Source organism: Hetaerina americana, unplaced genomic scaffold (genome assembly GCF_022747635.1).
Source record: "Hetaerina americana unplaced genomic scaffold, ioHetAmer1.1.p SCAF_16, whole genome shotgun sequence".
NCBI lineage: Eukaryota > Metazoa > Arthropoda > Insecta > Odonata > Calopterygidae > Hetaerina > Hetaerina americana.
The window spans coordinates 11,250,756-11,272,961 of record NW_027286719.1 but is presented as its reverse complement, the minus strand read 5'-3'; the positions used below and the strand labels follow the sequence as shown (position 1 = coordinate 11,272,961).

General features: G+C 37.0%; 1 protein-coding gene across 5 annotated transcripts in view; it reads left to right on the top strand.

The window, feature by feature from the left end:
• Positions 1-6,456: 6,456 nt before the first annotated feature.
• Positions 6,457-22,206, top strand: part of Magi (membrane associated guanylate kinase, WW and PDZ domain containing protein magi) — a 132,660-nt gene continuing 116,910 nt past the window's right edge. For all 5 annotated transcript variants that reach the window (XR_011700589.1, XM_071584097.1, XM_071584095.1 and 2 more), the window contains exon 1: positions 6,457-7,161. Coding sequence is in view for 4 of the 5 variants with exons in the window: in XM_071584097.1 (XP_071440198.1) it covers positions 6,804-7,161 (358 nt within the window). In the remaining variant the exon portion in view is untranslated. The remainder of the gene's footprint in view (positions 7,162-22,206) is intronic.

The following is a 22,206-nucleotide window of genomic DNA, read 5'->3' as shown; positions in this document are numbered from 1 at the left end:
TGCCTTCTCGAAACCTACACAACATACAAATAATATGTGTTATATTTGATTGTATTTTTTAATTTATATGTATACATGACCTCAATACTGCTATTAAATCACACGTACCGCTACCCTCTTTGAGCCCAAACTGATCATCCTCTGAAGTATTCATTTTCCCTGCTCCTCCATTCTTTTCTTGATGATCCTGAGAAACAATTGAGCTATAGTCAAAATCAAATTTGTTCTGTGGTCCTCATATATGTTGCTTTTCCTTTTTTTGGGATGGGAACTAGCACTGATGTGATGAAATCTTCTAGCCAGATTCTTCCCTTATGAATGTTATGAAATGATCCATAAAAACTCTTCCTCTGAAGTTTTCCAAAACCTATAAGTATACTCATCGAAATGTTGTATACACCTAATTTTAAATCAATTACATTAATGCCCTTTCTATCTTTACATCAAGTGTGCCTTGACCTAAGCCATCCTCATGTGTCATATTCTCTTCCTACGCCTATATGACTCCCTAGGCATTTCACATGTATACCTATGCCTACTTAAGTGTTTAGCCAAGTGTTCATTCTGATGAAATCCAGTCTCCAATAGATCTCTATTGCCTTATCCCCTCGGATCATTCGAGTTTCTAAACTATAGTCTCCTACTTTACTACTCCCTTCACCTACAGTGACAATCCAATTCCCTTTCACTATCAAATTTTTTATGCCAGGAACACAATTGATTGTACATGCTGACTTCTTACTCCCTATGATTGCTTGGTGGCATATAGACATGAAAAATGACCAAGCTTGTTAGTGCAGCTTTTAAAAGTATTCTATCACTCACTTATTCTAGGTTAACTAGGCTTCTTCATACTTTTTGGTTCAACATTACTGCCACTCCTTGTTGGCTCTCTTCTCCTCCTCTCTACATCAAGCACCATCAAGACGCACAAGCATTTTCATTGTCAAGATTGTGTTCCATGGGGAGGGCATATTATTATATTTTCATCATTTAACGAGAAGCATTTCTATGCGGGATCTTGATAGACATGTATCTAATATCATTCTCTATTAATACACTAAATATTTATTTAAAGAACAAAGCATATTGACTTAACTATACATTACTCCCAAGTGCTAACTTTATCTATTGAAGTTATAGGAATATTTTTATTTCAAATGGTGGTGTTTCTGTACACCAATGAAAGTTACTGGAAACGAACATATCTTAGAGTAATGCCAACTTTTATGGCCATATCATAATGTTATATGCTGAATTAAGGTTAATTATTATCGCTATGGCGAGGCTGATGTAACGAATCTTCCCATTTTTGAAAAGCGACTACATACAACAGTGGGAAAAGCTGCAACTTGCCACATGAAGTGGTCAAACTTGATAAGTGTCAAGTCAAGTCCGTCTATCCATTAACTACAGTGAATTTTATTCTCGTGTTACATTTAGTATCCTTTTCTGGGGTTCCTCTCCCCATGTGGGCATAATCTTCAAAATCCAAAAGAGGATTATACGTATCATGAGCAATGCTCCTTGCGATGCACCAGGTAAACCTCTCTTCAAAACACTTGGTTTATTACCAGTACCTTGCATACATATATATTTAATGTCATCTTACAAGCAAAGGGTAATATTTCCCAGTACAAGTCGAACCACAATTACCATAGTCACCTTACAAGGACCTGCACCAACCATTTGTCAGAACACAATACTGCTCATGGGCCCAAAGCAATGGGCTTAAGGTTACTCGATAAACTTCCCCATGAAATCAAATACTAAACAAAAGTACCTGATTTCCAGAAAAAGCTGTTTAACCTTTTAAAAAATAATATCTTCTATTCTGTAAATGAATACCTGGAATTGTCGCTACGCATCAATTCTGGCTTAACCAATTAATATGTAATTGTACTAGTGATTGATTTCACTGACATGCTGAATCACTTGAACAAGAACTTCCTATCCTCCATGGATTCACACTCTCTTTTCCCTTCTGGTCAGCAGAGAGTTTTCCCTATCCAACTGCAGACTTGCATCCAAAGCAGGATAGAGGAGAAAATTTCACTATTCTACCAGAGAAGAGTAAGGGAATTGGACCCCGAGTATTGATGCTTTTTGGATTCAATTCGAGCTCCAGGTAAAACCAATGCACTGGCACGGAGAAGTTCTAATTCATTTAAGAGCTTTTAAGGTGCTGCAGTGCAACTGAAATTATTAAATAATAAAAATATTGCAGATAAAAGCTTCAAAATGCACTTGTGGCATAAAACTATAAAAAGGCTCACAGATGATGGTTAATGCGTGCTATTTCAAAACATGTTACCATTACCATCTGTAAAGATGCTGTACTTGTACCCTTGAGTATCATTCAGTTTGAAATATGTAGGTTAATGATTATCTATGGCCAATTTAATTTACACGTGAATTTTAGGTCCATACTACATTGGGAGTTACTCAGTATAAGGAGATTTTTCTCCACTCCTTTAAGGATTACGTCTCAAAAGCAGATAAACTTCAAATTTACATTCTAATGGCAAAGTGACCCCAAGCAAAGATGGAAAATGTTTTCGTTCTTCTTTCCTGTGGATCTTTTATGCATACTTTGCAAAAGTATGAAGACACAAAACATCTTTTTATTATTTCAGTTATTATTTGATGATTTCATTCGCAAAATATCAAGGTATCATATGATTTCAAGGAATTTCCAGGTTTTCTAGGGCTTATATTTAAATCTAATAATTTTTCAATATTTTCTATGGCTTTAACAACAATGTACAAATTGGCAGACAAATAGGAAGTTTTATTAAGACTACACTTTGATTAGTAAAATACAAGGCGAACTCTTCCCACTGCAAATTTTTACAACAAAACAAAACATTACAGAGGGAGAACCTAAAAACACTATTACATTCCATTATGTGAATGGCTCAGGTTAGTCTATTTACAATTCATCTTCCAAAGTGAAGCAAAAGGATTATGCATTGCTACTTTTAGTATCCTCTTCTGGGGTTCCTCTCCCCATGTGGGCATAATCTTCAAAATCCAAAAGAGGATTATACGTATCATGAGCAATGCTCCTTGCGATGCACCAGGTAAACCTCTCTTCAAAACACTTGGTTTATTACCAGTACCTTGCATACATATATATTTAATGTCATCTTACATGAAAAGGGTAATATTTCCCATTACAAGTCCAACCACAATTACCATAGTCACTACGCAAGGACCTGCACCAACCATTTGTCAGGACACACAATACTGCCCATGGGCCCAAAGCAATGGGCTTAAGGTTACTCGATAAACTTCCCCATGAAATCAAATACTAAACAAAAGTACCTGATTTCCAGAAAAAGCTGTTTAACCTTTTAAAAAATAATATCTTCTATTCTGTAAATGAATACCTGGAATTGTCGCTACACATCAATAATAATAATACATTTATTTGTCCGGAGATTTGTCGCATATTCATACATACACAAATATAGGACACGTCAAATATAATTTTCACAATAGAAGAGATACAATATATATATATACATACCAATACACTAGTATAATTACATATCAATTGTTTTAGCCGGAATTGACGCATTGCGACAATTCAAGGTATTCATTTACAGAATAGAACATATTATTTTTTAAAAGGTTAAACAGCTTTTTCTTGAAAACAGGCACTTTTGTTTAGTATTTGATTTCATGTGGAAGTTTACCGAGTAACCTTAAGCCCATTGCTTTGGGCCCATGAGCAGTATTGTGTATCCTGACAAATGGTTGGTGCAGGTCCTTGCGTAGTGACTATGGTAATTGTGGTTGGACTTGTAATGGGAAATGGGAAAAACAGCTTGACAGAAAGAGCAGCCGAAGTAGCTCAGATTTTCAATGAATGTTGTCTTCATAACTTCTTAAAACCCAATATAAATAAGTCCAGCCTGATTTATTTTACAAATAAAAAAAAAGTTTCATCTGCAATCTCAGTAGATGTAGAAGGTGTCAGCATTCCCCAAAATTCCAGTATTTCCAGCCAATTCTGGCTTAACCAATTAATATGTAATTATAATAATGTATTGGTATGTATATATATATATATTGTATCCATTCTAAAATTGTGAAATTTATATCAGACGTCCTCTATTTGTGTATGAATGAATATGCAACAAATCTCCGGACAAATAAATGTATTGTTCTTATTACAAGTGAGCAATCATGGCCTTGATTGCCAGATCACTAGTGTGGTCACAAATATTTTCTACGTGCATGGGATGTTAGTATTCTCAATTCAGGGTTGCTACAGGATGGAGTTGAAGGATATTTTAAGTGAGGACCTGAACCTAATTATATCAGACCTATACCCTTTATCACACTTTGAGGCATTGAGTCCCAATTCTAAGAATTGATACATCACTTTAAAAACATATTAAATCCATCTGTGACTATCCCTTGCCCATGACAATATCTATGTATAAGGTACAAGATAAAATTTTTATTATTAAAAAATACAGAATTTATTTCTCAGTATTCATTTAATGAAAGATGGAGAAAGAAAATGGGTTATAACAAACTAAGACTTCCTACCAAAACAAATGAATACATCAGGAAGACATCCTACTGCTCAGTATTTCTTGCTAGGAATGTGAGATCTGGAAAAGATATACACAACTTTGGTAGAATAGAATGAATGAGTGTTGCAAAATGAGATAATTTTAATTTTCTATAAGGAGTGGTCCCATACCATATATTTTCAAACCATGCACTACAGACTTTAAAACTTTTATCGCGTTTGATAATAGATACATGACGTTCTATGGATTGAATTACTGAGGAAAAATACAATTTTAATAATTCACAATAATATATTAATAACAATAACTGATAATTTCCATAAATTAAGAGCCTGCCACTACAACTGAAGGATGATCTAATGGACAAGGAATTAAATAATGAAGATGTCTTCTGAAAATAATAATGGGTAGGATGATGGGGGGAAAAGATGCAGTAGAAAAATTATTAGCAATACAAATTTGTTTGGGATGTCACACATGCATAACAATGATGATATGTCTAAATAGCAGAGAAAAAGGAAACATATAGGGCTTGTTAAACCAACCCTGGGATTGCCTACTCAGGATGAGGGTTTATTTTTGCACATACATTAAACTTATGACAGCCTTTTATTATAGGTAGCCTGAAATTTTCATTAATGCCTTGGACAATGAATGAAAACCAACACACAGACTGTAGATATTTAAAAACAATATAAATAAACTTCTTTCAACAGAAATTCTATCATCAAACGTTCGAAATGATGATAGCAACCTAATAATTCTGCAGGCTTTCCAAAATATATTCAGGCAGATTACTTTAAAACATTAAAATTTCAATGCAAATGGCAAAATGTCAACATTATAATTGATTTCAAAGATATCAAAAAAAGCATTTTCAAAGGTGTAGGCAACTGCAGGGGATGTACTTGAGTCCTAATCTGGTCTTGGAACAGATAGTTCCTCTTGAATGGGGTTTCACATTCTGAGTACTGTCAGTCCAGATATCACCATGTTCACATCTAGATAAATATACGGCTTGCAAGTTTAACAGTCTTCTAGGTCCCATATCACATACAGCATTGCCTGAGATCGGTCACAAAACTCATCCAGTCAGTTTTGGCACATCTTCACCAGCATGCTATATAACCCCAGGAGGCCAATCAAGTCTTGTGACAGGTATCTCCACAAATAAGGATTCTATTTCACGAGTATCGCGCGTTGGAGTGGTTCTTTGGAAGAGGAAATTTTGAAGCTCGATTGTAACAGAAACGAATTGGATTTCTCTATATTCACATTGCCCGATTGTCAGCTGAACAATAGGATACCATTCACCTATTTATAGAATGTACATACATAACATTAAAATAATGTAATTATTAAAATGGGCAGACAAATTATTTCCCGTCACCACAGGTTCACAGTGACTACTCATAGATAGACTTGAGTTAGAGTGTTAACATTTTCGGAGTAGAACAGATTTACATCGTCACAGATGAGTATGTGAAACACTTCAAATATTAGTGAATTGACAATCACAGAAACATCCTACTACGCAGAAATGTGATTAACAAAGACAAGAGCAATAATTATCCAATATCACTTCGGCATTTGGGACATGTAAAATTTCAAATTGTATATCCATTACTTCATGACTTATAGCTTAGTTACTTCTTCCCCAATCCACCACTGTCTCAAAGATTCACATGTCTCAAATAACCACAGCAAGTACAGAAGTCGCCTACCTAGAGAGCTAACTTCCTAACTAAACGAGCACTACGAACTAGCAGCACCTACTGTGTATTCTTCGAACTATTTGGACAGAGAGCGGTTGAAATGCGAGAGAGCGGAGATAGCCATTGACGCTGGCAAATCACCTTCGAAATTTGTTGGCGCATGCGCGTTTGCCATGGTAACTAGGCCGATTTTCAAAAGTAAAGGCTTGACAGTTGTTAAAGGTGGAATTTAACTCGGCTGTGGGGTAGTAGGTTGGTATATTGTATGCATTTGTACAATGGCAATCGGCACAGAAGACAGCAGTTGTGGAAGAATTGGTAGAAGAATCGTGACGCCAAAAAATGCATTGGAAAATGGAAAGCACCTGACACCTGACTATTGGCAACGGTAACGGACGTGAAATACAATCAACATGGCCTCTAGTTGATGTTTCTCTCATGTTTTAATACTATATGTGCCGAAATGAGTCCATGGGAATTGATAATCATCATTTATTGCGTGTGAAACAACAAAATTGGTACTTAATAATATGTCATAATGCTGAAATCTGGCCAGAAGAGGCCTACTACCCCTAACAAGTCTAAGTCGGATACAAGTACACACGACGCTGCGGCGCACTGGCGGCAGGGTGTTCGTGAAACTGTTATAACCACCGGTGCTGACGGCAGTTTAAACTTTTCAATTCGTGGTGGATCAGATAGCGGTGAATTTGCTTATATTTGTGATATTTACCAAAGCAAGATTAAGTACGTGAGTGGAACGTTGCAAGACCAAGACGTTCTTCTTGAAATCCAGGGACAGAAAGTTGCTGGCTATACACAAAGGGACGTAGTTGCCTGGCTGAATCATTGTTGTAGAAATGGGAATCCCGTGGTATTAAAGACAGTTACCGCAGGTTAGTACCGAACGTATCTTCACCCATTGTCTGTTGGTACCCTCTGAACAAAACGAATGCGTGGATCAGTGGTAAGTCACCGGTCAAATGTTTTGTTCCTCTTGGCCTTATTTTTTGGTAAATAAATTAATTCATCCACAAACGTAAACAGTGACTTGTCCCATATTTTAAATTATTTGGTATTCCATGACCCTGTAGACCTCTTTATGTCGCTTAGTGCTAGTATTCCATTCATAATTTTGGCGAGTAATTTACTAACATTTTGAAGTGTGATGACTTGTGTTGAATGCATAGAGAAGCCTTTATAATAATTTTTAACACAGTCTCCTCTGAAGAACTAACCTCCTTTAAATAACTGCCGAAAAATTCAATATCGTAGGCTGTAGAAGGAACAGTGCGCGTATGGCATGAGTTTTTACGTTGAAACAATTATCAAAATATGCTTACCAAAAGTTCGAAACGAAGGAAATTTAATGTACCTTACTGTTTGTATTTAATATTATTTGGAAATTTATTTAAAGCCCCAATAAACGATTTATGAGAGCTAGACAATATTCATAAACTATTTACTTATGATAATATTTTTATCGATTTTGATGTGGCTGACGGTCGATAAACGGAACAACTCAATTGTTTGAATGGTTAATTGTTTATTGCCTCATTTTTTAAAAAAATGTTACTCTTAATTTGTTAGTTTCTATAACATTCAGATAATGAAATTGTTGATTGCCGTGAAATGTTAATGAATAAAATTCATATCACTTTAGGTAAAAAACTTGTGCATAAGAATTGTTTGATAAGAATTAATATTCCCATTTCTAGTAAGTGTGAAATTTCCAATTTTCTGGTTCATAGACGAATAAGGTAATTCAAATTTCTAGCTTGTCAATGAATTACCACTAATAATCTAAACTACGCGATCCTTTTCTTAATGTATTTAAATGACAATGACTCCAAATTAAAATTTCCACATTGTCAATTTTCAAAGTTGATCTCCCAAATAGTTAATCAAGAAATGCCATAATAGTACTCCTAGTTGAAATGCACCTAAAGTTTATTTAGTTGTGCACCTCTGTAGGCGATGTACGCCTGGATAAGCATGAAAAATAGACCAGGCTGTATTTTAACTTTTTTTGTTAAGGTTTTTAAAATACCCAGATACCTTGTGTTATGGTGTGCAAAATTGTATACAATTATTTTAGCAAACTAATGATGAATAGTAGTATGAAGTTAATTATTGATTAATTCAATTGGAGACCGTTCCCATCGAGATCTTGCTCTGTGAATTTGAAGCGTTTTGGCAGTTTTGTGCCCGTTCCGGACAGGTGTACGCACAAACCCTTAGAAGTGTGAAGCCTTAAAATGCCGCGCACCTTAAAATTAGTGTCAATTTTCGCCACTGGCATTCATGCTCGACAATGAGTATATCTTTTGAAATATTATTAAGGTTTTACCTCATTTATCAAGTGAAAGGAAGCGAAGTATGGTGCATCCCATCTACTTCACGATCAAATCACATTGGTTACGAGTGTGTACACGTTGTTTAGTTTGTTGTAGAGAAATGTTATCCTCTTGTTTTGTGAAGTACAGGGAATCCCGTGATTTTTTTATGTAGGGCCTTATTTCAGCACATTAAGAACACGCGTTGCTTCTGTCAACCATTCCCATTTTACTTTTGTTGTTTATTTACCAGTTATTGATGCCGATTACTGCCCATCACTTCAAATCAACCAATCGTCGCTAACAATTAACTGCAGGCGTTGACAATCGGCTTGGATGAATAGTCTTTGGAGAACATGCTGTCCTAGGTGCACGTGAAGCTAGTGGATACATGCCGTTAATTTTCTCTTTTGCATTTCTGCCACTTAATCTTCCAGCCTTTTTTACCATTTCTCCCTAAGTAGCAAGCTTTGTATGTAATACTTTTTGTAATATGTATTTGTGGATTTCATTGACGTGCCATATTTGTAAATATTTAAATTACACCATATATATATATATATATATATATATATATATATATATATATATATATATATATATATATATATATATATATATATATATATGTATATATATATATATGTATGTATATATATATGTATATATATATGTATATATATATGTATGTGTGTGTGTGAGTATATATATATATATATATACATGCTTGGCATTAATTCTTGAGTAAAATTACATGTTAGGCAGTTAACTAAAAATAGAATAGTAATTTTTCAATTTCGTTGTGATTGCTTTTGTATGATTAGTTCAAATTCACGGACGCTTTCTTTCACAGTGACATTTTTAATTAAAACTTAGGTTTTAAACGTTTAGCTTCAGTTTCAATATGCGTAGTGCAAGAATTATCGGTGGGGTAATGTACGCTAATGCTTAAGAAAACTCCGTATCTCTGTGGTATATGTTAGCTAACGGAAGCTGACATACATATACGTATTGGGGTTGCATCATCGCCAATCATCGCGATCCAGAGAATAATTGTGGGGTGCTTGCATTTCTGCACGTTACCCGATTCAATGCTCCTCTGTATTGACAATGTTTGTCTTATGATTTGTGGACGTGGCTGTTTACACTGTAAGGAATATTTTACCTTCTCCTGTGCTCCATTTAGAACTGGAAACGAATGTTTTCATCGTAAAATTACAGTTAGTTCGGGGTTTTCTGTGTTGTCTCCCCGACGCTTCCGGTAGCATGTGTGCTGCTTTGGATGTCAATGCTTCTTTTCTTGTCTTCAGATATCTCATGATTTGGGCCACCCCCACCGACCCCAATGTAAATATTGCGGTGCCCCTCTCCGAGGCGGAATCTGAAACATCAGTCGCTCTATGAGTTGCACTTCAAGGCCTAACACTGGGCCATTTGTGGGCATAGGTTATGTGACCAGAGTACATGCATAAACAAAATCCATTCGAAGTATTCTTTCGATTCGCTTCATTTCCAGTCACTATGCTGATATAGTTAACAGCGCCGGCCTGGTTAACGTTGTCGATAACACGTTAGCCTGGTAATCCGAGAATGGATCTTCTATATCTCAAGTAGTTTTTTATGGATATAATATTTTGCTCCGATATAATTTTCTAATTTTGAGTTTAAGTTGTTAAAATGAACCGCGGGAATAGATGGCGAACTGACCACGGACTGACGGTGTAACTTCTGCTATGTATAAGAAAGTTGCATAGGTGAACGCAATTCCTAAAAATCCACCAATATTGGGTGTAGTTGATTATCCGTGTATTTCTATGTCAGTGAATGTTTAACTGGAATTAAATCTTTAAGGAAGGTGACAGTTAAATGGGGTTTGCTTGCTCATCAATGCGCCAACGCAATAGGTAGATATATCGTGGTGTATATGTTTGATAGTATGGCCGGTGCATCCATATTTGGAAGAATTGGTGCGAGTTGTGCTCGGACGCTATTTCCCACAACACTCGTCATGTATCACGCGTGAGAATCCGCCAGTAGTCAGGTAGAAATTATAGGAAGATGGAGTTGGCTTCTATAAGTTTTCAGAAAGTAATGAAGGTTTAATTAACTTATTCTGTGTATATAACTACCTAGAATTGGATACTAATGCGGAATTATTCATTGGCAAGACTACCCGAAAAACGTAGCTGATGTAAAAATGTAAACATGTTATATGTGGAATTATAATACATAGTAAATGCAATTATCAATATGTATTTGTGTTAATGCTGGCTTAATGATCCGTTGATTGCAGTTTTGAAGCAAGTGGATGGATACTTGTGCATATATAAAGGTCTAAAGTTCAACTGCATACTAGGTGCAAGTAATCACCTTTTTTACTTCCGAGATGTCGGGCATTGTCATATCCCTCAAGGAGGTCAGTTCCTGTCCGCAAAAGTGAATGTGTCATGCTAGCATGCGATAATGGCAAGTGATGGCATTAATTTAACACCCATTCAATCTGTTCGTAAACAGATATTAAGAACACGTAACTTTTCAGTTTTAACAAGCAATCTAATGTTCATGTTAATTTTTGAAACATTGTAACACTCATTTTGGACTGCTACTGAGTCCGAGGCGGTAACTTTTAAACAATGCGATGTAGGCTGTTTTTTACTTCAAATCAATTAATTTCGTTTTGACAAAGGCGATTAGATGATGATTTGTTAAAAACACTTAGAATTGCGCTCACATGGTATCAGTTTTTTCGTGAGAAAGTTTTTCCGCACAGGCCCACAAATCAAATTGTAGTCCTCCGCTTCCGTAATGTATGAACGTAATAATCTATAAAATATTGGGTATTTTTATGCCAATTTCTAAGAATATTAGCGTGGTGAGGCCCTATTTTATCATTGTCATTTGGTAGAGTGCCCTTACCACTGCAAGTAAAGGACAATTAGTCAAATAGACAACTACTTCAAATGTCGATTCTAACTGCCTGATTTGGCCCATGGTATATTTCGAGCATAGCGAAATTAGCATCAGACGTGATGAAACTATTAGTTCCATGGACCTTTTTTCAAATGAGAGTAATAATAAGGTAGACTGTGCACAACTAACCGACATGTATGTCTTTATTGTGGAAGTGTAAAGTTTCTTTTTGCCCTCATAACATGTATGTCCTTGGAAATCTCCCAATTGAGAATACACTCATGAATTTCAACCCAAAGACACTTGTGCGTATGTCTCTGTTATAGTTTCGAAAAGACATCACAGCCGTCGTCCCACATATGTGGTGATTGTGGCGACCCTTTGTGGGGCCAGAGATGTGCTTTCTCCGCGAAGTAGAAATATTTTGCCTAGTGCAGCGCAGGTGTGCATTCGTCGGCGGGTTGTCGCGCCTAATCCTATTTCTTTCGTGGTAATCGCTGTCAGAAATGTGGCATGTTTGCGTTTTATGATTGATTTGTGATTTGACGCATATTGATTGAAAAGTTGGTTCAAGGTTTATCAACAACGCGTCATGAAATATGCTGAAAACATATCTGATTCGACCAATGCACACCGAGTTCTCACTTTCTCCTCCCGGTCTCCCCTCTGTTCTCTACACCGCGGGGCATGGGAAAAAGACGCGTTAGCTGTCGTTCGGGAGATAAATCCATTTCACGAAAGGATCCCTGCAGCGGCAAAAGAAATGAGTTTGTCAATATCGTGATAGAAAACGCTACTTTGGTAACCCTACTCTGGACGAAAGAAGCGTTGTGTCGCGAATTCACCGATTCAGTTCGAAATACATATAATTGTTTTTACTCAGCGAGGCCCTCAAATTCCTCTCGTGTTGTACACGGTTGTGACAATTTTGCACTTGTCACCTAATGTGGACTTCCAATTGTTGTCGAAAATGTTCTGCTGAATGAATCATTTTTTAAAAGAAATTTTATACACTGTTGAAATAAAGCTAGACATCAGCGATGAGAAGCGTTGCTTAGTTTCAATTATCTTATTTCATTTTAAGAACAATAGGGAAGCAAATCAATCACTTGACTCATTTTGAAATAATGTTATTTCATTAAATTTTGTTCTTTATATACTAAATGCTTTTATCGGAAGCCTTCTGGTACATCAGTTCATTAAAAATACGTTGTCAAGTTAAAGAATAAATCATATTCAAGCTAATATAAAATATTTATTGAATTGGAATCGGTGATCTATCATTTGCGGGGCTTGGGGTAGCTTTTCTCTTTTATACTTCCGACGGGAATATTTCATTATCACCACGAAAGGTCTCAACCTACAGTAGATTCATGTTCAATGGTGAACAATGAATAAGAAATACTTAGTTTTTCCACACAAACTTTATTTTTACGACCGGGTTTCGACGAGGATCGTCATCATCAGGTGATGACGATCTCGTATGAGATGATAAGGACCTGATGATGACGATCCTCGTCGAAACCCGGTCGTAAAAATAAAGTTTGTGTGGAAAAACTAAGTATTTCTTATTCATTATGAATCGTTTCCACAAAGTGACGGCGGATACTATACAGTATGTCAATGGTGAACGTTAAAAGAAATGTTTCTTTCATTTCAAAATGAAACTTTTACGTTATGCATGTGTAAAGAAGAATAAAATGTTAGTCTCACTTATGTTTATTCAGATTACATGTAAAACATCAGTATTCAGACTAGAAATTTACAACTGGAGGATTAATGGGGACTCTTGGACATCTTTGCGTGAAGAGGTTCGACACATTAGAATTATGCCTAATGGAATCTGGCATACTACCTTGATCAAAAATTTCCCGGAATTTATTCAGAAAATTAAAAATACAAGTTTATTCATCTAAATCTATATTGTCCCCTTCAAAGTAATCCCCATCGACTGCAACACACTTATGCCAGCGCTTGATCCAATCCTCGAAACATTTTTTATATTCGGTTTTCGGTATGTCCATCAGTGCTTCCTGCGATTTTTCCATTACTTCCTCTCGGCTGCTAAAACGCGTTCCCCGTAATGGTTTTTTAACTCGATTGAACAGAAAGAAGTCACAGGGAGCCAAATCAGGTGAATTCGGTGGCTGTTGGATGGTATTTGTTGCATTTTTCGTCAAAAAATTACGAATAATGATAGCACTGTGCGACGGTGCGTTATCATGGTGCAAAATCCACGAGTTTTCTGCCCACATTTCTGGTCTCTTTCGGCGAATTGCTTCACGCAAACGTCTCATAACGCCCAAATAATACTCTTTGTTTACTGTCTGGCCTTCTGGCAAAAATTCATGATGCACTACACCGTTGTAATCCATGAAAACCGTCAGCATTGCCTTCTTTTTTGACTGAAAACGACGTGGTTTTTTTGGTCTCGGCTCATTTGGTGAACGCCATTCACTTGCCTGATGTCTGGATTGCGTGTCGTACTCATAAACCCACGTCTCGTCTCCAGTAATGATCCTTTTGATGAATGTGGGATCGGATTCAGCCTCGCAAATCATGTCTTTTGCGACGTCAACACGGTCTCTTTTTTGCATGAAATTGAGGTCTTTTGGCACCAACTTTGCTGCTACACGACGGAAACCCAAATCATTAACCACAATGTCTTGGGCGGATCCATAGGCAATGTTCAAGTCCTCCGCTATTTCTCTGATGGTTAATTTGCGGTTATTGACCAACATTTCTTTTACTTTATCAATTTTTTCACCGACTTTCGATGTCGATGGTCTGCCACTGCGTTCATCATCTTCGATTGACTCACGACCACTTCTGAACCGCTCGTGCCACTGGTAAACGACCGTTTTTTTTAGAGAATCGTTGCCGAAACACTTTTCCAACATTTCCAACGTCCGTGCGCCACTAAATCCGTTTTTTACGCAAAATTTAATACAAGTTCGTTGTTGCAAATTTAAATCCATTTCTGAAATTGTAAAAAATCGCCAACACACACAGAGATAGATGTACTCTTGGCTACGTAACTTTTGCAAATGTCAAGTTATGACACTAAGATTTAAAGGGAATATCAACAACAGATGTACCAATTTAACAAAAAAAACAGAACTCAAATCGGAACGATGGGAGCGCCACACGGTGGTTATTCCGGGAACTTTTTGATCAAGGTAGTATAACGATTACCCTAACCTCTTACTCTCGTGGCAATCCGTGAGAGTTGCATGACCCCTTTTCTCCCGAAGCGATTTTAGATGGGTCATCATTGCATCTGCTCCACTTCCCCAGGTTACGATTCCCCGCGTGGACGTTCACTACGTCTGTGGACCTTTCGCCTGGCTCTTACGCTGCGAACTATCTGGCATGGGTGCCCCTCTAGAAGCAATTATTGTTACTCCAGCCATAACTACTCGATGGATAAAAATAACACGCAAGCTCTTCAGTCGGTGCGAGGTGGTAGTCCGTGGAGAGGACCGAATACCCACACACACGGTGTATATGAATTATCGGTCTAAATGTTACTTTTATACCATCGTTTTTATTAAGAATTCACGAAACAAATTTTAGTAGACTCCCTTATAGTGGCATCTGAGTATTAGCTATGCACGTTATTTGCAGACATTGTGCTGCGTGTTTGATGAATTTTCCTATGCTTTTCTTAATCATTATATCTGGAAAGGATGTATATTCCTGATTATATAATGCTTGTGGCTAATGCATATGTTTCTTTTTTGTGGTTTCGTATGGTACACTTTCTCCAATGACTCCAAGATAATACTTCCCGTAGTACATAAGTATTTCTTCTTCAAAACGAGGTGATGCCTCAACTTTTACATTTTATGTTCGGTCCTTTGACTAAAGTGAGGTATCTTCAATTTAGGCTAGCGTATTATTCTAATGTTTGCTACGTATAAAGATTGTTGGTGAGAGTTTCCTCGAGTGTATGTAATTTCGAATGATCTTGAGCATATTTTTAATGGAGTAGCTATTCCAAACAATGTCTGATTATTTTGTGATTCATAAAAACATTTTTTCCCTTTGTTTTGGTGGTTAGTTGATTGCTTAATTGTTAAATGGAACTCATTGTTCAAAGATTGTTCAGTAAATATTCGGTAAGTAAATGGAAAAAACGATGCCCACGAAATTACGGACTCACATATAATACCTGCTTCACGCGCTATTTTATTTTTGGAATCTGTAGATGATAAATTTAATTTCGTTCATCGTAAAATTAGTTTTACCTAACGATCTTTCTCGCCGAGCCTGTTTTGATCTTGCCAAGCTAGTAAGTATTACAGTGTTCAGGTTTTTTTTAAAATGAGTATTCGTGGAGACGCTGGTAGCTGTGTTTGTGGGTTTGATAAAACGTTACTGCTACATTGCTTATGGAATAGTTTTGTGTCTAAAATAAATCTAAGGAATCTGTCATGTGAATGAAAACATTTTAAACTGTTCTCAGCGGGAATATTTTGATATTAACATTTCTTGGAATCGAGTCATGCTTCTAAGCCACAATTTAGAAAGGAAAGCGGCCGTTGTGGACCTTTTTTATGAGCCCTTCCGATGTGGAATAGCAGCATGACTCTGCTAGGTCAGTGGTGGTGGAGAAATTCTGAGTTAAATCATGTGGAAAGGAATTCGAGATGTGACTAGGGATCTAGGGTGATGCAGGTTATGACTCGTGCTTTCTAAGAAAAAAGTTCGGTTCAGAAGTTAAATACTAGGTCATCATGCGAATGATTCTCAAAACTCTTTGTATCCCTTGCAGGCTGAGTCCTGTATATTACCTAATTGAATTCAATATCCAATTTGTAGGAAGACGGCTTCTGGGCCTTGGTATGTTTAATAGTAGTTTTATATGGCAAATAATATATTTCGGATGGTATTTTATTTTTGTACGTGGAATTTTTGGTGTTTTAATTTTTTCATTGCCGATAACACCAAAATTCGTCAGTGGTCACAAAAGAAACTTTTTATGAAGGGCCAAAATAGGGAAGGAGTGCGTTTAGTTTGCTGTGGTTAAAGTTGTGAAAATATTTCCCGTTTCTTGAACTAAGGTAAGTAATTGGCTAATTCCCTCTGATAATCACAGCTTTTTTCTAGAACATAATAAAGGTTCACACGAACACATATCCTGCTGTGTATAATTTGAGTGCGTCTTGTAGTTTTGAAAGTATAAAATATATGTTTTAGAATGGGAAATTGCCCATTTGAGGCCTTTTTCCATCTGTTAAGGGCAAATGTGTGTGTGGTTGTGGTTAATTTCAATTTACAGACTCATCTTCAAGGGCTACAAATAAAGCCGTGAACAACCGTTTGTACTCTACTGCCCCAGGTCTCCAGTAGTTAAACTAATGAATGCTGAAAACAAAAAATTGCTGCATGATATGTACTTTCGTCATGCTGCAAAAATATCGAACCTGGATAATAGAACCTTGAATTGAATTTGCATTTTTCCTCGTCGCAACACTCTTCAAAGAGGCGTGGCATATGGTTAGTAGAGGATAATTATATCAAGATGAGTGCGTGAATGTTATATGCTTTTATAGTTGGAGCTTTTGTTATTGTTTAGTGTTTAATAATGTAACCAAAAATACCTGGATCCAAGACGATATTTGGTCATTTCTTGTGGTGGTTAGTGATTATTGGCCCTTTTATTTTGTTGTATGTTCCGTTCTCTTTAAGGGGCATTTTACTTGGCATGGAACAGGAGCCATTGATGAACGGCGGCACGGCAGTGTTTCACTCGCTAAATCGCCATTTTGTGTGTTAAGTGTAATAGTCTGCGATGGAGCGGTCATCTTAAACGCTGAGAATTCCAATGATCGAGATCTTGGCGTAGATTTCAAGAGAGGCAGATTTCAAGTCGTAGTTCAGCCGTTAATTTTCAATCATTATCCTCCAAAAGATACCAGACAGCATCTCATCTGTAATTGTTCATTTTGTTTACTATTATTGGGTGCTACTACATTATGAATGGAATAGCACATGATGAGGGGATTCGTATAATGAAGGGTTGTAGTCTATGACCATATTTGTCACGGGTTCCGTTTATTCGCGATTTGAGGCGAGGCTTTTTACTTGACGGAAATCTAAGTTCTCATTCATTCATTTTGGTGCCTCTCTCGAATGCCACGTGTCAAAATCACGGAAAATGAAGCAGGCGAGCTTCGGAAGTGGTGTGCGAATTCCTCTTCCCACCCACTGTGTGGGGAGCCTATTTAGTCATCCCCTCCTGCCAAACAGTAAATTAAGGTACCTCAGACTAAGAGAAGTTTTCAGGGTCATTCCTCAGTTATTTCCCGGTGGGAGAAATTTTTTTTTGAACGTTTGACCAATCACTGTGGGTTTCTAAAGGAGTCGAATGACGTGCTAGGGATTCACGTATTATTAATGAACGCCGTGATGATTCCTTAAAGCACACTTTTAGTTCACACCTCGGGATGCAATCGTATGTATTCATTCACGTGGCCAACAGTTTCCTCAGCAGTTAAATAAAATTTTGTGCCCAGCTGGCATATTGTTTATTTTATCACTGTAATTCCAGGAGGTTGTGAGGGTCATCATGTATTTCAAGCACTCTGGCCTTCTTTTATTTTCATTCTATTAATTTTCCCCGAACGCCAAATGTGAAGTTGCGACACAGCGCAGGGGCATCTTTTTGTAAGTTAGCCCAGCCGGGAAATTCTCAGTTCTCCTTGGTGCGGGTGAAATAATATCTTGCAAATTAGATGCTGCCCTTTCCTCCATTGTTTGTAATGTTCAATTATGAAAATGGGCCAGTAACATTTATTCAACAAATGTGCTAGCAATATGTCTAGTAACTTGTCTAATTTATATTCATTAAAATATCTTTTTCTCTATCGGATTAATCAAGTTGTGAAACTTTAGCATGTATCGTAAGACATTTTATTTTAAAGTATTCAGGCCTTTTATTTGTTCTATGTTTTATTAGGTTCCCATTAGTTTTATTATTTCGAAAAGTATTTAATGTTATTGGTTTTTCATTCAGAAAAATCCCACAATTCTCGGCAAAGTCGTTTATATCTATACTGAGGCATCTGCCTCCGCACCCAATAATGGTGGCTGGCAATGGAAAGCCTATGTCGAGGGAATGTGGGAGTTGTTAGAAAGGCACTTGGGAAGTTATGGTCAGTATATCCTGACATGTATGTGACAGTGGGGTACTATTTCATTCAATTACTTTGATGATCTCGAAGTATGCTGCTAATTTCCTAGAATAGCTTTTCCTTCCCATTTCCGTCAGGCGGTAAAGGTTCATTTGATGCACTGGTAAACTTCGGAAATGTTATGTTCATAATTTGAGACAATCAAATTAAAACTGAATACATTCGCTATGAAATGATTGTTATGGAAGGCAATGAGCCCGCCGGATAACCCTGAGAGATCGTGAATTCGAGTCCCTTTTTGGTGATATTTAAGCTATTGCTACATAAATACGGAGAAGCTTGAGGGCAATAGAAAGTATGTTGTTTGTATCCTCTAAAAGCACGGACTGCCAGAAAAATCTAAAAGGTAAAATAGTAAAAATAATGACGTCACCAGTCAATTTTTCGAAGAACCTCCCCAGGGTGCTATTGGATTTTATCTCGAACTTCATTTCGCCCCAAAAATTCATCGTCTGTATCGGCATTTCTTTTTACAAACCCCGCCAGGTGCGTACCCTGAAAATGTGACTAATTTACTGTTTAACGAATAGCAAATCCCAGCCTCCTGTGGGAGCTCTGCCGTGTCACTCGAGAATACCGGCTACCCCTCGTGCCCCGTCATTTTTCCAAGAATACAGACTTATATGAAGCATCTGAGACAGCCGTTGTCGAACAGCACTGACTCAGGTTACCTCCAATTTTGGTGACTCGACCTTGGGCTCTATTTCTTTTTAAGATTCTTCGCACAGTTTTCCATACTTCCTAATGACGCATGGTTTTAATCCAATGGAATCGTATATTTCCATCTCATTTATAAGAAATAGTGCTCCTCTTAATTTTATTGGTTTAATTTTCTTCCATTTTAGCATATCGATGAATTATTGGGAAGTAGTGATTCTCCTGGCAAATATTATCAATAAACTAGGTATATTCGTGATAAAAAGGTTTTGTTAATTTCTCCAAACATTTAGAATGGTAACTTGCGACCTTAGTAACTGTGGATTTAAAATTCTCAAGTAGTCAGCCTATTCCGGCATATCGTGCTTGCAAAGATAAGAGTTGTAATTTTTGGTGATGGGGTGAGCAAATGACAGATCTCATGGGACGCGGTCCAAAGGCGGGACTGGCAGTGTCGAGGACCCATAATTAAAAATAAAAATTTTTATATACTAAGTACCCTGCAAACCACCGCTAGGTTATGTGGCAGGGGGTGATTTCGCCCCAGACTACTTTAAATCTAACGTAAGTTTCCTTCCTAGCGCCTTAGGGCAACGTTATTCTGATCCCTTATCGTTCGAGGGTAGAATGAACTTAAATTATCTTAATTATAATGTATCTGTTCTGCAGCTAATTTCTCTAATTTTATTCACATGATTTCTCCTACCACAGTTCGATGGGGATATGATTAGTTTTGTATACACATCTTTGGGCTTACTGAGCTACGCAAGCCAAGTCTTGTGCCGCCATGTTCGTTTTTAGTGTTGGTGCTGAAGAATACTGACGTTTGTGAGGCCCCATGAATCTGGAAAATGTTGATCGTAGTGTAGTTCGGTCTGCGCTTCTTCTCTGTGAAAAACCACACCCTCAAATGCTGGATATAACTCTCAGAATTGGTATACTACATAGCTGCAGGTCATTTCAACAGTTATTCTTAAGTAAAGTTCATGCCTTAGGAATGTATGGTAATGTTTGGGATATTTCAGCCAACCTCGCTGTCGTCGGAGTAGTGTCTTCGCTTGCTATCCCCGGAACTCGTGGATTCAGTTATCTTCTAGGCGAGTTTTCCTACACTTCGTGCTTGGGTGTCAATGATTATCGTTAGCATTTCTTGTTGAGGACTTTGTTGAAATGTAGATAATTAAGGTTGTATCTGTATTCATCGGAGGAAACATTACATATTATACTTATCAAAGAACAAAGTAAAGCTAAAATTCTGGAAAATCCAGGTAACGGCAATCATTAAAAAATGTTAATTTCATCTGTCTGGTTGCTATTGTTGGTTGTATTAATTCAGAATGGGAAACAAATTTCCTTTAGCTCAACATAACTTTATTTTCTCTGTAGACATTTTTTCCATTGAAAATTGTAGGTAATCGATAGTTATTTGTGCTGCCGGATTAAGTCTCTTATCCGTAATAAATGTTCCCTTAAAGTGCCTTAAAAGCACGGGTACTAATTTCTAATTAACGTCGGTGCGCCGCCGGGGTATAAATCGTTTAATAATAGGATTGGTTCAAAATATATTTGCAATTAAAACGTAAAAAATCTCTTCGATGTATTATTATCGTTTTTCTCCAATATTTAAAATTCTGTGGGAATAATTATAATTCCATTTCCTTATATATTCGGTCCCCCCGTGTATTTTAGTAGAAAGTAAACATTCCACAGCCTTTTTACCGTAATATGGCATATTTTACATGGATGTATGGGGCAATGGTAAGAGACAGGATATGCGTTAAAATTTTTAACCTACTGAAATAAATAAAAATTTTTAACCAACTGAAATAAATATAGGGTTCTGAAGGGTGACTCACTGTTCCTTTTAGCTTTAAAAAAACAATCTGGAAGTATTGTAATGATCAAACTGTTGATTAAGTCTATAAATGTGGACATTAGCGGTAACACAATTAAATCGTAACGTCTTAACACGACGCGCGGTGATGTTGTAGGTAGGCTTTAGAAAGCATAAATTCAGCTGTGGGGCAAAAAGAGAACGTTTACGCGCGCCGAACGGAATATTTCTCTGGGCTCAGTGTAAGATCAGCAGTTTCAAAGGAAAATATGTCATCCATGAACAAACCGCATCATGATTAAGTTAAATTAGTTAGTTTGCAAAAGATAAAAGGCTGAAGTATCAGCTGTGCGCATTTTTCACATCAAATTTCAGTAATAAAAACTTTGTTGCAATTTTCCACAATTAGAACTTTATTTCGACCATGGTTTCGATACACTGTATCATCATCAGGTTACAGCGTATCGAAACCATGGTCGAAATAAAGTTCTAATTGTGGAAAATTGCAACAAAGTTTTTATTATGTCTCGATTCCACAACATCACGCCTGACTCATCACTTTTCGTAAATTTCAGTACATTTTAAAAATAAAGTTCGTGGCTTTGTTTCTTTACGCTGACCTTCCTGTTGTTACGTACGAGGCCTGTTCAAAAAGCATCGCCACTTTTGTGTTTTTTTTTTTCAAAAATTATTCATTTATTCATGAATAATCTATTTGTCCCCTTCAAACTAACCCCCATCTACTTAGTCCCCTTCAAACTAATCCCCATCTACTTAGTCCCCTTCAAAGTAATCCCCATTAGATACACTTGTGCCAACGTTTTTTCCAATCCTCGAAGAACTTCAAAAACCATTTTTTTGTGATCTTGCTCAGCTCCTCCTTCGATGCAGTCTTTATCTCGTCAGTCGTAGCATAGCGTCGCCCTTTCATGGGCCTCTTCAGTTTCGGGAAAAAGAAAAATTCCCTGGGGGCCAGATATGGGGAATACGGTGGCTGCGGCATCA